General features: G+C 36.3%; 1 protein-coding gene across 1 annotated transcript; it reads left to right on the forward strand.

Moving 5' to 3' along the window:
* Positions 1–787: 787 nt before the first annotated feature.
* tm9sf3 (transmembrane 9 superfamily member 3) lies at positions 788–11,737 on the forward strand (the record flags this gene model as incomplete). Its single annotated transcript, XM_083897511.1, has 15 exons — positions 788–880; positions 2,029–2,224; positions 2,383–2,505; positions 3,679–3,839; positions 4,038–4,115; positions 4,457–4,588; positions 4,732–4,898; positions 5,037–5,131; positions 5,255–5,385; positions 5,997–6,136; positions 6,807–6,875; positions 6,965–7,111; positions 8,339–8,422; positions 9,153–9,229; positions 10,189–11,737. The coding sequence occupies 15 exons, from the start codon at positions 788–790 to the stop codon at positions 10,254–10,256; spliced, it is 1,761 nt and encodes a 586-aa protein (XP_083753637.1). The 3' UTR covers positions 10,257–11,737.
* Positions 11,738–20,861: the final 9,124 nt, after the last annotated feature.

Consider the following 20,861-nt stretch of genomic DNA (forward strand, 5'->3'; position numbering starts at 1 on the left):
TGCCAGGGTCACAATTATTAGCCCCCTTAAGACCTGACATTTTGTTGAGCCTTTTGCACAAAACACTGCTGTGCTTGTGCAATTGTGTGCCTAACTTTGTAATGCTCAACACCAGGTTAAAACTGAGGATTCTCTCCAAATTTACACAGTATACAATATTCAGCAAGGGTTTGACAGTTGTCACCTGAGAAAGTTTCATGCCAAAAACAAAATCAATCAGTCTAGACTTTAGAAAAGGGATTGTTGATCGCAAAGCAGGAGAAGGGATATACAAAGACATCAAAGTGCTTCCAAGTGTCAAGAACTAAAGTGAGAAGCATCATCGAGAAATTCAAAGAGATCCTGACAATACAGAACAAGCCTGACAGAGGAAAGATTTCAAACACTCTGTTTGATAACTTTGTGTCCACTCTTAGGCCTCATCGAATAGTGAATAGAGCCATTTGTGTTGTGTGATCGGGTTTCATGCACCAGCTCTGTCAGGACTCTGAGCTGAAGCCTGTCTTAGCAGTCAGATGACGTGGCTGAAGGTTGCGGATGAAGCGTCGACAGAGTTTCTTTATTAACCGCTCAGTTAATCGCGTTCCGCGCTGGTTGGGCAGCTTGCGTCACGTGACTCGTATTAGCCAATAAGGCGTGCGCGCGGTGAGCGGACATGAAAGCGCTTACGCCATATGCGTACGAAGCGCATCCCTAAAATTCGACTCTGTCATACAACCAGGAAGAAGGTGGAATAGCCCCGCAAAGCTAACATCCCCAGTCTTTCTGCACACTTTCTCCGAAAATAATGGGATCCTGCAGGTGGAAGGTGGTAGCGGCGGCGTTCCTCGCTATACTGGGCTCTTTATTACCTGTTGACGCAGATGAACACGAACACACGGTAAGACAGCGCCGGAGAGACCGACTGGAAAAAGGGGGAGCCTTGAAAATAATGGACGTTTGTGCTCAGTACAACCAGCTAACAGTAGCCGCAGCGGCTAGCTGTACACGGGAAAATACATTAGAGACATGACACGGTGACAGCATAGACCCGTCGGACTGTTTAATGATAACTGGCGAGCTTTCAAACATGGAGATATTCATTTGGATAGATAACATGTCACCTCTTATCGGCCTTAAGTGTGCTAATGGGCAACGGTTGCCTGTTAGCTTGTTAGCACGTCTTCCACACTGGTTCTCTTAAGCATTCCTTCAAGCACCGGCGGAAAGTGCACTCAAGTTAAGCTCCATAGCCGCAGTCACGTCATAAACCAACACATGATCACAAACACAATGAGTGCCTCAACAATATAGCGGTGTGGGATTCGTGAAACACGATTGCGCTAACGTCAAGACTGCATCGTATGTTTTATTAGCTTTTGAAACACCGGTTAAACCATGTCAGGGCCTCTCGGTGTCTTTTTCTTCTCAACTCGATGCTGAAGCCTCAGTTACAACCAATTAACGTGTTTATTAACTGTGTTATACTGTGTTCTTCGCACAGCTCTACTGTTAAATTGTCTGAAAATGATATCGATGAAGAAATTTGCGACATCCGTTCACGAACCTTACAAAAACTACAAGTACTACAATAATATTGTCAATACATAATTGTGTTCAAGATAATAGGACGTGTATGAATGTTCTCATCGTCCCATGTTTACCAGTGATAACAGTATAGTTGCGCTCCATTCCATTTGGCATGCAATACTTGAATTAGAGTTACGCTGACTAAGACCTCAGATGGTTAAGTTTCCTCATGTTTGCATAGATTTTAATGGACTACCGTTTCCTCCCGGATTCAGCTTTAGAGGCAAAGTTACTCGTCACTATGACGAGTCATTAAAGTGTAGACCCACTGATCAAGTCAAATGTTGCTATGTGTGCCTTGTAAACAATGAATAAAGTGTCATAAGTGGTTAAAGTTGGCTAAAGCCAAGCCATTTTCTTGTAGAAAGTAAAGTAACCACTATGAAACCAGCACGACAAGCAGAACTGGTGTGACATTCCTGGGCTACCTATTAAGAAGAGTCTTTTGACTCTTTACAGTACAAAGATAAGGAGGAGGTTGTGCTATGGATGAACACAGTGGGGCCTTACCACAATCGTCAGGAGACGTACAAGTACTTCTCTTTGCCGTTCTGCGTGGGATCCAAGAAAACCATCAGTCATTACCATGAAACACTGGGAGAAGCTCTGCAGGGAGTGGAGCTGGAATTCAGCGGCCTAGACATCAAGTTCAAAGGTACTTTCTACTGTCACACTGACCTCCATCTGTGGAGCACCCATGAACTCTTGGCTGGGCTGTTTTTCAGCTGTCACTGAGTATCTGTATCTATACGTATTCTATTCCGCGACACTGTTTTGTCATATCTTATGATGTCCTGTTTTTGATCCACGTAGATGAAGTGATGCAGACGACATACTGTGAAATTGACCTGGATAAAGCCAAGCGGGATGCCTTTGTCTATGCTATAAAGAACCACTACTGGTACCAAATGTACATAGATGACCTGCCCATCTGGGGTAAGAGATGCTTAATTTCCATTTAAAATATTTTTAAGAAATGTGTAAATTGTAAAAGATGTTTGTGCTGTTATTTGGAGTTTTACTCGTATATACCCTGGCTTTGTCTGTATGTTGCAGTTAATCGTTTGACTGTGAAGTGCCCTCTACACTAAGAGGGATATATATATGAGTCATTGTAATTTAGCTCGTATCAAGCTGTCGGTGTTACCTCTCTCATATGGTCGTAGTTTGGACAGTAGTGCCACTCCTACCTTTGCACAAACATTACTCTGTAAGCTGGTGTTGGCTGTGGGTGGATCACTGACATTTGCTCAGATGGTAACACTCCCTTTATATATTCTATACTTGCCTATTATTGACAATAAATAAATATGGACTTTAACCTCACATCCGGGTTGTAAGCCTGGTAGCTGAACCAGTGCATGTAATGTATGAGACATGGAGCTCAGTAACAGCAGATCTGTAGTTTTTCCAATTTCTTACAGTAATCACACTATTTCAGTGTCTTAATTGTGTTTTATATCATCTGAGGTGAGTTTGATAAACTGAAAGGAACCCTTACATGCCAAGATATTTTACATTTTCTATTTGTTACAGTCCTATAGCACTATTCAACACTAGAAATTTCATCCTAATGGTAACATAGTTGAAACAAGAGCTCTCCAAAACTAATTCAGTAATAATGAAAAATTGTGACCTTCATGAATGTGGGATTTTGCACGGTTGCTGTCTTACACTGTGATAGTTCAAATGAGTTCTAGCTAATACATGGCCAACTGAGAGTATTTCACCCCAGATAATTTGTACTGGTATTTTCGTTGTGCTATAATACAGTGTTTTAGTGTTGTATTCAGTAGCAGAAGGAAAGAAGGGATTTATGCTGTACATTTTCACAAATTGTTGTTTTAATGTCGATTTGACTATTTCGTATTGAACTGATTTTCTCAGTGAGATATTGTTAATAATGGATGTCAGGAACAGTGGTGGACAACAGCTGAAACCTTAATCTGACAACAACAGACGAATACAAATGATGCTGTCTGAAAGTTAACATGCTGTGTAGCAAGTGACCTTTGTTGGCATTTTCACATCCTGATTATTTGATTGATATAATTGGAGGCTCAGTGTTTACATATGTCCAAATGAAGCCTTCTGTTCAATTTGTTTTAGGTATTGTTGGTGAGGCCGATGAAAATGGAGAAGATCATTACCTGTGGACGTACAAGAAACTGGAGATTGGTTACAATGGCAACAGAATTGTTGACGTAAATCTGACCAGTGAGGGGAAAGTCAGACTTGTGCCAAACACCAGAATTCAAATGTCCTATTCTGTAAGTACTGCACGACCTCCTTTGTGCCTTTTCTTTTATAAAGTTTTAAATTGTATTCTTGATAAAACACTGTAATTTTTCTCATTGCAGGACTAATAAAGGAACATTTTATAGTGTTATTATTTGATCTGTAACATGGTCTTTTTTTGAATAGAAGAATGAGGAAATGTCAATCTAAATACATCTTTACCATCACAGGTGAAGTGGAAGAAGTCGGATGTGAAATTTGAAGACAGATTTGACAAGTACCTCGACCCATCCTTCTTCCAGCACCGGGTGAGTTGAATATTATGGGTTTGGTTTTTCAGCTATTTGTGGTTCATCATAGCAGCCAATTTTATAATGAGCCCCAGGCATTTTGCAACAGAACACTTGTGTATGACCTTTCACGTGTTTCTTGTTGAGCCTTGTTCCACAATAGATTCGTAACAGTAACTTTTGGCTGATTGTTTAACTGTTGTTGCTAACATGGCAGGAATACAGCTGATCCGCAAAGAGGAAGATTCCCTTACTTTTAGAGTGTGAATTTTGCAGCTACAGATGGAACGAAAACGTTTTTCCTGCCCTGACTTGTACACGTAGTCATTCATATTTTATTCTCTTTATTACTGTTTCAGATTCATTGGTTCTCCATCTTTAACTCCTTCATGATGGTCATTTTCCTGGTGGGTCTGGTGTCCATGATTCTAATGAGGACACTCAGAAAGGATTATGCCAGATACAGCAAAGAGGAGGAAATGGATGACATGGTAAGTCAGTAACTTGCTCATTTGCTTGTGACTAAATGAGAAAAAGTTAATTGCTCAATGCAGATTTTTGAACTGGTGTGTTTTTTTATATGATTCACCGTCTCATTGTCTCACTGTCTCATTCTGTCACTGTGTACCAACAGGACAGAGACCTGGGAGATGAATATGGGTGGAAGCAAGTGCATGGCGATGTGTTTCGGCCATCAAGCCACCCACTGATCTTCTCTTCACTTATTGGCTCTGGCTGCCAGATCTTCTCCGTCTCCCTCATCGTCATCATTGTCGCTATGGTAGAGGATCTGTACACAGAGTGAGTAATGGGGAGCATATTGCCTGGTTCTAGTTTAATTTTACAATTATGAGGTGGGGTCAGATTTTTTGCCAAGTGAAGCTCAAATATATGGCTTAATGTGGCTAATGCTGTTTCTCTCTCTATCCCCCTCTCCAGGAGAGGATCCATGCTGAGCACAGCCATATTTGTTTACGCTGGCACCTCCCCTGTCAATGGCTACTTTGGTGGAAGCTTGTATGCAAAACAAGGAGGTAATAAAAGAAAACAGTCATACCTAAATTTTTTTCTTGAACTGCTTTCCTGTATATGTGCCGTTGCTTTGATGTAGACTTACTTCCTCACATTATGCTATGTGCTTTGTTTCAATGACACAGGCAGAAGATGGATTAAACAAATGTTCATCGGAGCCTTCATGATCCCAGCCATGGTGTGCGGGACTGCCTTCTTCATCAACTTCATTGCTATCTACTACCACGCCTCCAGAGCCATCCCATTTGGCACCATGGTGCGTTTGACACAGCAGTTCCTCCCTAAAAGAAAAAAAACACAATTATGAACAACAACTTCTGAGACGAGTCAAGTTTATATGTGTGACACTGCTGCACTGTGGCCGAAGCACTTGATTAATCAGTCATGGAGCTGATGAATAACTGAGGCAATGATAAATGGAGGGTGCTAAATCATAAATATTAAAACTCAAGTGCAAACGTGTACATATTTATGGTTCAGGAATTTGAAAACAAAAATATAAAAAGACATAAATGCATACCACTGGAATCCAGTCAGTGCACTTCTACATTTCTGAAATATAGCTACAGTACCCCCCCCCCCCCCAAACTGGCTCTAAAACAGTTAACTTTCTTAATGACAAACAGCTGTTCGAAAGTATCAAGTGTTGAAATCATACCACAAAGAAGCCCTTTTCCAACCGTATCAGCCTGAGCTGGAATACATAAGTTGTTCTGTCCAAATCTGACAATAGAATTTGTCTCTAATTTAGTGAGTATTTGTGTTTTTGGCTACAAGCAACAGAAATCTGGGTATGAAGAGATCCAGCACCACACTGAACAGTTTCAACAATTAAGGACAATTATTTTTTTGGGTATTTTCCCACAGGTTGCAGTTTGCTGTATCTGCTTCTTTGTCATCCTGCCGTTAAACCTCGTGGGAACAATTTTGGGAAGGAATCTGTCAGGCCAGCCAAACTTCCCCTGCCGAGTTAATGCTGTGCCGAGACCCATCCCAGAGAAGAAATGGTAGGTGTGGCCCAAAGCAGACGGGGTCAGTTCAGTCTCTGATTACAGTAATCTGTTAGTAATGTGTCTTGATGGCACGAGAGCAGACCTGGAAACTGAAATACTGAAATACCCTCAGCCTGCCATTACTCACAGACCATGTTAAGTAAAACTTCAATGTTTTCAATGTACAATGATAACAAACATAAAGAAAACAATCAGCGGATTGAAATGTTAACACCGTGCTTTTAAACGCTGTTTTATACTCTGTATTTATTGTTGCAGAGGGAAGTGTAATGAGTGATCAGTGGGCATTGTGGTTTTTGCTCTTAATGTATGAAGTTAATGCAAAGTGTTTTTCGGACCCTGTGTTCAAGTGTTTGATGTCAGGTCTGGTGCACAAAGTGGCTCTGCTGTCTGCACAAACTCTTTGGATAATGAAAAATAACAAAGCAATAAGCTACAAGTAGATTAACATTTACAACCTCCTGCCAAGCTCCGTGGCCAGCTGCCAGCAGGACATGGTAGATGTGACTCAGCTCTGCTCCCAGACTTTGCTTGAATTTCCAGTCTATATTTCCTTTTTTTTGTGCTCAAAGCATAATAAGTCATGTATCTCCTGCCCTGAAGGGGACAGTGGCTGTGTGACATAAAAGCTCATATTCATTTGCCGAATCTCATGTTTGCACAGGTTCATGGAGCCTGCTGTCATTGTCTGCCTGGGAGGAATCCTTCCATTCGGCTCCATATTCATTGAGATGTAAGTCTGCGCAGTGATATTGATGGATTCGTACAACATTAACTGGAGATGGCAGCCATGGTGATATGTTTACTGTCTTCATTCTTCAGGTATTTCATCTTCACATCTTTTTGGGCCTACAAAATCTACTATGTGTACGGCTTCATGATGCTGGTCCTGGTTATTCTGTGCATCGTGACAGTGTGTGTCACCATCGTGTGTACGTACTTCCTGCTCAACGCTGAGGATTACAGATGGTGAGTGTGTCTGTATTTATTTGCCCAAATATCAGCCGTGATGTTTGTGTATCATTATCACGCCAACATTTCTACACAAAAATATGTTTATTATTGTGGGGGGAAAACGGTTTTTATTCCATTGGATATTCTTTTTAAGCATAAGCATTGGCGAGGTGTGCAGTTGGTGTGACGGGATGGGCTCAAGGTGGAGGTGAGGTTACGTCAGGGATCATCTCAGAGCCCCTTCTTGTTTGCAATGGTGATGGAAGGGTTGACAGGTGAGGTCAGGCAGGAGTCTCTGTGGACCATGTTGTTTGCAGATGATATTGTAATCTGTAGTGAGAGTACGAGGCAGGTGGAAGAGTGGAGAGGTGGAGGTCTGCACTGGAGAGAAGAGGAATGAAGGTGTGTGAATGACAGTCAGACAGGTGGTGCGGTGAAGATGCAAGGAGTAGACGGTGCAAAGCAATTGATGGTGCACAAGAGAGGTAGAAGAAGAGAGTGCAGGCAGGAGACGAGTGTCAGAGGTGATGTGTGAAGAGAAGGTCTAGAAGATGTTAGATAGACCTGCTATGATGTATGGTTTGGAGATGGTGGCACTGTCTAAAAGACAGGAGGTGGAGCTGGAGATGCTGAGATTTTTGTTGGGGGTGATGTACACATTTGAAGGACAGCTCAGGTTGAATGGTTTGGAAATAAAGTAAGAGAGTCAAGGTTGCGATGGTTTGGTCACGTGCAGAGAGAGGCAGGATGTTGAAGATGGAGCTGCCAGGCAGGTGGAAAAGAGCAAGACCACAGAGAAGGTTCATGGATGTTGTGAAGGAGGACATGAGGACAGTTGGTGTAACAGATGAGGAGACAAGGGAGAGGACAAGATGAAGGCAGATTATCCGCTGTGGCGACCCCTAAAAGGAGAAGCCCGAAGAAGCGTATTTTTATCATTCCCAGTTAAATCCTGCATCATGAGTTAAGAGAATACATTTAAAATAATGTGTGAAATCATACAGCAGATGGATAGAATATATTTTCATTCAGTTTCACTGGCTCATCATGTAAAACAAAACAATAAATAAAATGTATAAATGAAGTGTGTATCTGTATAACACATAATTAGCATAGCATACTTACTGATAGTCGTCAGTGGCGCCGCTGTCGTCATTGACCACAAATGCAATAAAAGTGCATTAAGTTGCTGATTGAGCCTTGAACTGTGACTCACCTTTGTTTTATTTTTGTCTCTTTCAGGCAATGGACAAGCTTCCTCTCTGCAGCATCCACTGCTGTCTACGTTTACATGTACTCCTTTTACTACTATTTCTTCAAAACAAAGTGAGTTTCAGTCTTCTTTAAACACACACTCGCATTAACCCACATGCAACCTCGGGGTGTTTTTATGGCTTTTCATCTTTTATTTTTTGATCATTTCTCTGTGTTATGCATATGGCATGAAATGTGCCTCAGGTTTGCATTGTTGTTATATTTCTGTTCCCATTAATAATGTACTATGTAAAACAAATAATTACATTCTTTACCTTATGTTAAGCATCATCACTGCTACCCATTACAGACTCTATTTTTTTCTTCCCCCATCATTAGGGCATTAAATCATATTCACCATGTTATTATTATGCTTTCATTCTGATGTACTGGGCTCTGATTTATAACTTGTCTTCATCATTTTGACCCATTTTCTTCCACTTGGCATGGATGCTAGTTTCCTGGTAATCCAGCAGGTGGCGGTATTGTATAATAAATGTGATGTGATGATGAATGGATGGTAAACTTCTGACACTACACAAATTATATTATTAATACACATCAAAAAACACAGTGTTGTACGTAAACAATAACATTATATTATTACGTAGTACATGGAAAATATTTAATATTTTCTGTTTTGTATGTCAAAAATTATAATTGCATTTGGAAAACTTTGCATTTGCAGGGTAAAGAAAATGTTATGTTTTTGATGATCTTTTTTAACCCATTGAAAGTGGAAAAAATCAATTTCTGAAGAATCAAAACTGATTTGTCACCTGTTGTTTATGATGTATTACAGGATGTACGGCCTGTTCCAGACGTCCTTCTACTTTGGGTACATGGCCGTGTTCAGCACTGCTCTAGGAATCATGTGTGGTGAGTCCTGCGTCTGATATGAAGTGTCACTTCACCGTCTTATATTGTTGTGACAAACATTTACTTCTCATGTATGTACCCGTTTGTAGCCCAAGTCGCAGCCTAGAAAGTCAAATGTGTTAGAAAGTCATATATATATGTATGTATATATATATATGTGTATGTATATATATACGTGTATGCATGTATGTATATATATATATACATATGTGTGTATATATATATATGTGTGTATATATATATATATATATATATATGTGTGTGTATATATATGTGTATATATATATATATATGTGTATATATGTGTATATATGTATACGTGGGTGTGTATATGTGTGTATATATATTTATATGTATATGTGTATAGTCTGAACAATAATAATAATATATTTATATGTGTATATATATCACGTTCTAACACATTTGACTTTTTTTTAAATATATTTATAGATATTTGTATATAATATATACGCATATATATCTATATGTATGTCTATATCTGTATGCATTTAGACACTGTGGATGGATCTAACAAATTGCCGTGTCATCAAATGTACAGGACATTCCCCTGAATGATTTACATATATGTATGTTTGATATGTGGTTTCTATTTCACTCTCATAATCTCAAGTCTGTACATTTTGTCACACACACACACACACACAGATCTTTGCTCATTAACTCCATTCATACTGATTCTCCGTCTCCCACGTACTTGAAAGCATGTGGAGCTTTCTACTCTCTGCACTTGCTTCCACATGCAGCCAAGTGGATCTGTTTATTATCTGGCTGCTTATTCTGTAAAACTGTGCTATTCTCTGCTTAGCTTTAGTGTCTAACTAGTGTGATAACTTTAGTGATAACTCTTCTCTCCTGTGACGGATTTACCTGCAGAGTGAGAGGTCTGTGATTTCCCAGTTCCCCTGTAAAGAAACTCACTGAGCACATTTGTTTTCCAGGTGCCGTTGGATACATGGGAACAAGTGCCTTTGTGAGGAAGATCTACACAAATGTGAAAATTGACTAAGACGCAGAATGCAGAAACACAGGGATAAATAATGGATTTGCCAATGACGGCGGGCACAAGTCATACTTTATTACTTTTCTTTCTTGCAAAGAGATTGTGAGAATCTCACTTTGTACAATGTAGTTTTTCCATTTTTCTGAATGAAATTTTAACGCCGCAACTCGAAAGAGAGCAAGAGTTTAATCCGCGGCGGAGCTATCAAACACAAGGTTCTGTTTTTATCTATTGCTTTCAAACAAATGTTGGGGCGAGTGTTAAAGGCTGACATGGCTTCTCCTTAAAAACCCAATCTCACCGGAAACCAGAGAGAATAAATGTTCATTGATGGAATTGTGTAGCTCTCTTCAGTGAAGAGGCCTAAGTGTATGGAAAAGCCTTTGTTCTATTGCGTCAGAATAATGAGAGAGTTGGGTTTGTGCCCTTAGGTTTGTTCTGACTTGATTTCTATTTTGTATTTGCAACCGCGTTCAAAATACTGCATCACTGTTGGGTATTTTGGTTCAGATCCACCTTCACTGCAGAAGTAAATCACGTGAGAATCATTCCCCCATTTTGACGATTCTTAATCCCCCGTTACAGTAGCAGTCCATCCAGTTTTATTTTAGTCCTGCTGTAGTTTACTGTACAGACGAGAACAGAGGGACTGATCGATGGTTGAGGTACAGTAATTAAGACCCCAATTTTGTTTTTTGTTCTTTTTTTAAATGGATGTTTGATGTGATCCCATTTCCCTGTTAAGTCTTCTGTTTCTTAATGTTTGGGTTTGAATGAAGTCTACTTGTAAAGATAATATATGGATTGGGGGGAGTGTATATAACCTTAATGTACCTTTAGATGTAGATCCCAAATGTATTTTCGTTGTACAGATTTACTACAGGGTTTTTTTTAATGAATCATTCTTGGGTTGGTTTTTTTTCCGTTCGGTGCTTGGAGTGGGGCTGGTGGCGCTGTTACATCTTGCCTGAAATTGCATGAACTTTTCACCAAAAAAAAAAAAACATCTTGATCAAACGTCCACTGCAGTCAGTGTTGTTTTTTTTGTTTAGCGTCCTCTCGTCTCAGAATGTCACGGAGCATTTTTTGACGACCCCGTACTCGTACTTGTGGACACTCTTCATACTTTGATTTCCTGTTTTTATTTAAAGCTTGAAAAAGGCTCAACATCTTAGGTAAGCCACCCCCCCCCCCCCCCCCATGTTCATTCTGTTGCCTAACCTAAAACATCGTTTGTGAATGTCCAAAAGGGAATGAGGCGTTGGCTTTGTTTCCGCAAAACTGTACAAAGTGAAGATTATGTACAATTAAAACTAGATGTTTTCATGACCACACACACACACACACACACACACACACACAGTGCTGCGGAGTGTTTCCAATGCTTTTCCATTTTGTGTAAATACAGTACGTTCCCTACTTGTACGAGAAGTGGCAATGCCTTTTCTTTTTCTAACTTCCAGTTTTCCCCCACTGAAGTTGATTTTGGCACCTCATGTTGTGTACCAATGTCTGATTAGACATTTTGAACCTGCATATTAACTTGCTGTAAAAAGAGAAAATAAACATGTTTATGTACAGGGGTTATTAAGTGTGGTTTGGACTTTGAGGGTAAATATTAACTGATTTATTAAGAGAGGCGCTTGCATACAGTGACCTACTGTACATGTGTATCACAGTCACACAAACACACAGTAGTGCAGTTCAGTGTCTGTAATGGAGCAGCTGAGGTGATTACATTAATCAGCCATGAATAACACTCAAGTGTTTGTTACCACAAACCTGCGCATGAATCAAAACAGAGCTGTCCTTTATAAAGAATAGATTTATTAGAGTATTCAGCCGAGTGTGATTAAATACAAATTGAAGAGTAAATTTAAAGAGTTTCATTTATCTGTACATTGATCGTTTTGTCGGTTTACTTTGTTCAAAGTACTCCTTGGATCCCTGCGGTGTTGGTTTGATCTGAAAAACAGATAAAGCAACATTAAGTTCAATGAATTATCAGGTTTCCACTGCATCTGACTCCTAGAAGGAAGACGTATCTCCAAATTAAGTTTTCTGTAAACTACATCCACACTAATGCATTTTAGTTTTAAAAAAAACATGGTTTTGCATGTGTTGCTGGAGTCATGTGACCAGAAGATATAACCCTGATATAGCCTCCCATTTTTATTATATATTAATAAATGGGAGACCGCAGCATTTCCAAAGTTCTTTGGCTTTAGTGGCTTGAAGTGTAGTGTGAAAGTAGCATTAGTTCTTCCTCTTTAAACTAAACTGTGCTGTGGATGGATGTGGCCTCAAACCACTTGTAAATAAATAATGTGAAAACTGCACAGTGAAAGTGTGAAATACATAATTCAACAACAGGTGCCAATGGGAACATTGATATCTTTGAAGAAGGACACATTGAAATGCTATTAGTGTGTGGCAGACGAGTGAACTCACTGTTGGGGACTTGGGGGTCCAGCTGGCCGGACACACTTCACCGTGAGTCTCCACGAACTGGAACGCCTTCACCAGACGAAGGGTCTCTTCTACACTGCGGCCCACGGGCAGGTCATTCACACTCATGTGTCTCACCACTCCAACTGGATCAATGATGAAAAGGCCCCTAAAGGACAAGAATAACCAAAAATGAAACCATCACCTTTCATTCATTTCCAACCACTTTATCCTTAATCCTCTTGAGGACAGCAGGGAGAGCTGAAGCCATTTCCAGCTGACATAGGGTGAAAAGTCAGGACAGGGAACAGATCGTCAATCCATCAAAGGACCAAAACTCTGCAAGTTTGGTTCTAATCTAAAGTCATCTATAATCAAGCGACAAAAATGTCATGAACTTCCACTGTACACATAAATGAGCATAAAAAAGATTTTATGTTACTTATATTTATGTTAACCCCTTGAAAATATAAATAAAAGATTTAAAGATGACGAGTATTACTGTATGATTATTATACTGTGCTGTTGGTGACAAAAATCACACAGAACAAACAAATAACCTCAATGGACAAAAACATTTTTTTAAGCCACCAGCAACACTGATTAAGAGACAAAATTGAAATAATAAAAAACAAAATGTCTGATGGTCTCATGTTAGATAAACACGACCGACAGTGGCAGAGGATATTTCTCACAACTCCAAAAATGCTTCTAATAATGTTATATTACAAACAAATATACCAGTGAATTGTGATGTGAAGTTATGTTGAAATCCATGTAAAGTCCAAAATGTGACAAAAATCAATTGGTCAAATTTTGGACGACATACTATACTATGACTATTTGGTCAAAATTTGGACGAAATACTATACGATGACTTTTTGGTCACATTTTGGACGAAATACTATATTAAGACTTTTTGGTCAAATTTTGGACAACATACTATACTATGACTTTTTTGTCAAATTTTGGACAACATACTATACTATGACTTTTTGGTCAAATTTTGGACGACATACTATAGTATGTCATTTTTGTCAAATTTTGGACGACATACTATACTATGACTTTTTTGTCAAATTTTGGACGACATACTATACTATGACTTTTTGGTCAAAATTTGGACAACATACTTTAGTGTGACTTTTTGGTCAAATTTTGGACGACATACTATAGTATGTCATTTTTGTCAAATTTTGGACGACATACTATACTATGACTTTTTGGTCAAATTTTGGAGGACAAACTATACTGTGACTTTTTTGTCAAATTTTGGACGACATACTATAATATGACTTTTTTGTCAAAATTTGGACGACATACTTTAGTATGTCATTTTTGTCAAATTCTGGACGACATACTATAGTATGACTTTTTGGTCAAATTTTGGACGACATACTATAGTATGTCATTTTTGTCAAATTTTTGACGACATACTATACTATGACTTTTTGGTCAAAATTTGGACGACATACTAAAGTATGTCATTTTTGTCAAATTTTGGACGACATACTATAGTATGTAATTTTTGTCAAATTTTGGACGACATACTATACTGTGACTTTATGGTCAAAATTTGGACGACATACTATAGTATGTCATTTTTGTCAAATTTTTGACGACATACTATACTATGACTTTTTGGTCAAATTTTGGACGACATACTATAATATGACTTTTTTGTCAAATTTTGGACGACATACTATAGTGTGACTTTTTGGTCAAATTTTGGACGACATACTATACTATGACTTTTTTGTCAAAATTTGGACGACATACTTTAGTATGTCATTTTTGTCAAATTTTGGACGACATACTATACTGTGACTTTTTTGTCAAAATTTGGACGACATACTTTAGTATGTCATTTTTGTCAAATTTTGGACTACATACTATACTATGACTTTTTTGTCAAAATTTGGACGACATACTTTAGTATGTCATTTTTGTCAAATTTTGGACTACATACTATAGTATGTCATTTTTGTCAAATTTTGGACGACATACTATACTATGACTTTTTGGTCAAATTTTGGACGACATACTATAATATGACTTTTTTGTCAAAATTTGGACAACATACTTTAGTATGACTTTTTGGTCACATTTTGGACGAAATACTATATTAAGACTTTTTGGTCAAATTTTGGACAACATTCTATATCACGACTTTTTGGTCAAATTTTGGACAACATTCTATATTACGACTTTTTGGTCAAATTTTGGACGACATTCTATACTATGACTTTTTTGTCAAATTTTGGACAACATACTATACTGTGACTTTTTGGTCAAATTTTGGACGACATACTATACTATGACTTTTTGGTCAAAATTTGGACAACATACTATAGTGTGACTTTTTGGTCAAATTTTGGACGACATACTATATTAAGACTTTTTGGTCAAATTTTGGACAACATTCTATATCACGACTTTTTGGTCAAATTTTGGACAACATTCTATATTACGACTTTTTGGTCAAATTTTGGACGACATTCTATACTATGACTTTTTTGTCAAATTTTGGACAACATACTATACTGTGACTTTTTGGTCAAATTTTGGACGACATACTATACTATGACTTTTTGGTCAAAATTTGGACAACATACTATAGTGTGACTTTTTGGTCAAAATTTGGACAACATACTTTAGTGTGACTTTTTGGTCAAATTTTGGACGACATACTATAGTATGTCATTTTTGTCAAATTTTGGACGACATACTATACTATGACTTTTTGGTCAAATTTTGGAGGACAAACTATACTGTGACTTTTTCGTCAAATTTTGGACGACATACTATAATATGACTTTTTTGTCAAAATTTGGACGACATACTTTAGTATGTCATTTTTGTCAAATTCTGGACGACATACTATAGTATGACTTTTTGGTCAAATTTTGGACGACATACTATAGTATGTCATTTTTGTCAAATTTTTGACGACATACTATACTATGACTTTTTGGTCAAAATTTGGACGACATACTAAAGTATGTCATTTTTGTCAAATTTTGGACGACATACTATAGTATGTAATTTTTGTCAAATTTTGGACGACATACTATACTGTGACTTTATGGTCAAAATTTGGACGACATACTATAGTATGTCATTTTTGTCAAATTTTTGACGACATACTATACTATGACTTTTTGGTCAAATTTTGGACGACATACTATAATATGACTTTTTTGTCAAATTTTGGACGACATACTATAGTGTGACTTTTTGGTCAAATTTTGGACGACATACTATACTATGACTTTTTTGTCAAAATTTGGACGACATACTTTAGTATGTCATTTTTGTCAAATTTTGGACGACATACTATACTGTGACTTTTTTGTCAAAATTTGGACGACATACTTTAGTATGTCATTTTTGTCAAATTTTGGACTACATACTATACTATGACTTTTTTGTCAAAATTTGGACGACATACTTTAGTATGTCATTTTTGTCAAATTTTGGACTACATACTATAGTATGTCATTTTTGTCAAATTTTGGACGACATACTATACTATGACTTTTTGGTCAAATTTTGGACGACATACTATAATATGACTTTTTTGTCAAAATTTGGACAACATACTTTAGTATGACTTTTTGGTCACATTTTGGACGAAATACTATATTAAGACTTTTTGGTCAAATTTTGGACAACATTCTATATCACGACTTTTTGGTCAAATTTTGGACAACATTCTATATTACGACTTTTTGGTCAAATTTTGGACGACATTCTATACTATGACTTTTTTGTCAAATTTTGGACAACATACTATACTGTGACTTTTTGGTCAAATTTTGGACGACATACTATACTATGACTTTTTGGTCAAAATTTGGACAACATACTATAGTGTGACTTTTTGGTCAAATTTTGGACGACATACTATACTATGTCTTTTTGGTCAAATTTTGGACGACATACTATAATATGACTTTTTGGTCAAAATTTGGACAACATACTTTAGTATGACTTTTTGGTCACATTTTGGACGAAATACTATATTAAGACTTTTTGGTCAAATTTTGGACAACATTCTATATCACGACTTTTTGGTCAAATTTTGGACAACATTCTATATTACGACTTTTTGGTCAAATTTTGGACGACATTCTATACTATGACTTTTTTGTCAAATTTTGGACAACATACTATACTGTGACTTTTGGTCAAATTTTGGACGACATACTATACTATGACTTTTTGGTCAAAATTTGGACAACATACTATAGTGTGACTTTTTGGTCAAATTTTGGACGACATACTATAGTATATCATTTTTGTCAAATTTTGGACGACATACTATACTATGACTTTTTGGTCAAAATTTGGACAACATACTATAGTGTGACTTTTTGGTCAAATTTTGGACGACATACTATCCTATGACTTTTTGGTCAAATTTTGGACAACATTCTATATCACGACTTTTTGGTCAAATTTTGGACAACATTCTATATTACGACTTTTTGGTCAAATTTTGGACGACATTCTATACTATGACTTTTTTGTCAAATTTTGGACAACATACTATACTGTGACTTTTGGTCAAATTTTGGACGACATACTATACTATGTCTTTTTGGTCAAATTTTGGACGACATACTATAATATGACTTTTTGGTCAAAATTTGGACGACATACTATAGTATATCATTTTTGTCAAATTTTGGACGACATACTATACTATGACTTTTTGGTCAAATTTTGGATGACATACTATACTATGACTTTTTGGTCAAAATTTGGACAACATACTATACTGTGACTTTTTGGTCAAATTTTGGACGACATACTATCCTGACTTTTTGGTCAAATTTTGGACGACATACTATAATATGTCATTTTTGTCAAATTTTGGACTACATACTATACTATGACTTTTTTGTCAAATTTTGGACAACATACTATACTGTGACTTTTTGGTCAAAATTTGGACGACATACTATATAGTATGTCATTTTTGTCAAATTTTGGACGACATACTATACTATGACTTTTTGGTCAAATTTTGGACGACATACTATACTATGACTTTTTGGTCAAAATTTGGACAACCTACTATAGTGTGACTTTTTGGTCAAATTTTGGACGACATACTATACTATGACTTTTTGGTCAAATTTTGGACGACATACTATAATATGACTTTTTGGTCAAAATTTGGACGACATACTATAGTATGTCATTTTTGTCAAATTTTGGACGACATACTATACTATGACTTTTTGGTCAAAATTTGGACAACATACTATAGTGTGACTTTTTGGTCAAATTTTGGACGACATACTATCCTATGACTTTTTGGTCAAATTTTGGACGACATACTATAATATGTCATTTTTGTCAAATTTTGGACGACATACTATAGTATGTCATTTTTGTCAAATTTTGGACGACATACTATACTTTGACTTTTTGGTCAAATTTTGGACGACATACTTTAATATGACTTTTTGGTCAAAATTTGGACGACCTACTATAGTATGTCATTTTTGTCAAATTTTGGACAACATACTATACTATGACTTTTTGGTCAAATTTTGGACGACATACTTTAATATGACTTTTTGGTCAAAATTTGGACGACATACTATAGTATGTCATTTTTGTCAAATTTTGGACGACATACTATCCTGACTTTTTGGTCAAATTTTGGACGACATACTATAATATGTCATTTTTGTCAAATTTTGGACTACATACTATACTATGACTTTTTTGTCAAATTTTGGACAACATACTATACTGTGACTTTTTGGTCAAAATTTGGACGACATACTATATAGTATGTCATTTTTGTCAAATTTTGGACGACATACTATACTATGACTTTTTGGTCAAATTTTGGACGACATACTATACTATGACTTTTTGGTCAAAATTTGGACAACCTACTATAGTGTGACTTTTTGGTCAAATTTTGGACGACATACTATACTATGACTTTTTGGTCAAATTTTGGACGACATACTATAATATGACTTTTTGGTCAAAATTTGGACGACATACTATAGTATGTCATTTTTGTCAAATTTTGGACGACATACTATACTATGACTTTTTGGTCAAAATTTGGACAACATACTATAGTGTGACTTTTTGGTCAAATTTTGGACGACATACTATCCTATGACTTTTTGGTCAAATTTTGGACGACATACTATAATATGTCATTTTTGTCAAATTTTGGACGACATACTATAGTATGTCATTTTTGTCAAATTTTGGACGACATACTATACTATGACTTTTTGGTCAAATTTTGGACGACATACTATACTATGACTTTTTGGTCAAAATTTGGACAACATACTATAGTGTGACTTTTTGGTCAAATTTTGGACGACATACTATACTATGACTTTTTGGTCAAATTTTGGACGACATAATATACTATGACTTTTTGGTCAAAATTTGGACGACATACTATCCTATGACTTTTTGGTCAAATTTTGGACGACATACTATAATATGTCATTTTTGTCAAATTTTGGACGACATACTATAGTATGTAATTTTTGTCAAATTTTGGACGACATACTATTCTGTGACTTTTTGGTCAAAATTTGGACGACATACTATAGTATGTCATTTTTGTCAAATTTTTGACGACATACTATACTATGACTTTTTGGTCAAATTTTGGACGACATACTATACTATGACTTTTTGGTCAAATTTTGGACAACATACTATACTATGACTTTTTGGTCAAATTTTGGACGACATACTATACTATGACTATTTGGTCAAAATTTGGACGACATACTATAATATGACTTTTTTGTCAAATTTTGGACGACATACTATACTATGACTTTTTGGTCAAAATTTGGATAACATACCATAGTGTGACTTTTTGGTCAAATTTTGGACGACATACTATACTATGACTTTTTTGTCAAATTTTGGACGACATACTTTAATATGACTTTTTTGTCAAAATTTGGACGACATACTATAGTATGTCATTTTTGTCAAATTTTGGACGACATACTATACTGTGACTTTTTGGTCAAAATTTGGACGACATACTATAGTATGACTTTTTGGTCAAAATTTGGACGACATACTATAGTAAGTCATTTTTGTCAAATTTTGGACGACATACTATACTATGACTTTTTGGTCAAATTTTGGACGACATACTATACTATGACTATTTGGTCAAAATTTGGACGACATACTATAATATGACTTTTTTTGTCAAATTTTGGACGACATACTATAGTAAGTCATTTTTGTCAACTTTTGGACGACATACTATACTATGACTTTTTGGTCAAATTTTGGACGACATACTATACTATGACTTTTTGGTCAAATTTTGGACGACACTATATATACTATGACTATTTGGTCAAAATTTGGACGACATACTATAATATGACTTTTTTTGTCAAATTTTGGACGACATACTATAGTATGTCATTTTTGTCAAATTTTGGACGACATACTATACTGTGACTTTTTGGTCAAAATTTGGACGACATACTATAATATGACTTTTTTGTCAAATTTTGGACGACATACTGTACTATGACTATTTGGTCAAAATTTGGACGACATACTATAATATGACTTTTTGGTCAAATTTTGGACGACATACTATACTACGACTTTTTGGTCAAATTTTGGACAACATACTATAGTATGTCTTTTTTGTGTGATTTTGGACGACATACTATATATACGCTTAGACATTTAACATACAAATTCTTTCCTTTTATTTACATAAAAGTAATGGCTATACTTCCAGCTTAGCTAGCGGATTTCATGAATACCAATGGCACGTTTGCTTCTGGCTTTAAACCTTGGATTTGTATATAAATGGCATAACCAAAGATCGTGAATACAGTAAGCTAAAAAGTATAATGACGTAATTAAAGGTGAAAATTATCATTTTGATGGTTTATTTAATTGACCGTGGCTATTAGTTTATATGTGTTGTTACAGGAATCATGTTGTTTTCTTGGACTTTTTTGCTTGATTTTCCATTCACTGATATACTGCTAATAATCATACATGTAAAATACAACATTTTGCTGTCACAGAACTGGGACATTTTATATATTATTGTCCAAGAAAATAAGGACAACATTAAGTACTTGATTAAAAGAAATAAATTCCATTGAATAT

The sequence above is a fragment of the Microchirus variegatus genome (genome assembly GCF_963457635.1).
Source record: "Microchirus variegatus genome assembly, chromosome: 11".
Lineage (NCBI taxonomy): Eukaryota > Metazoa > Chordata > Actinopteri > Pleuronectiformes > Soleidae > Microchirus > Microchirus variegatus.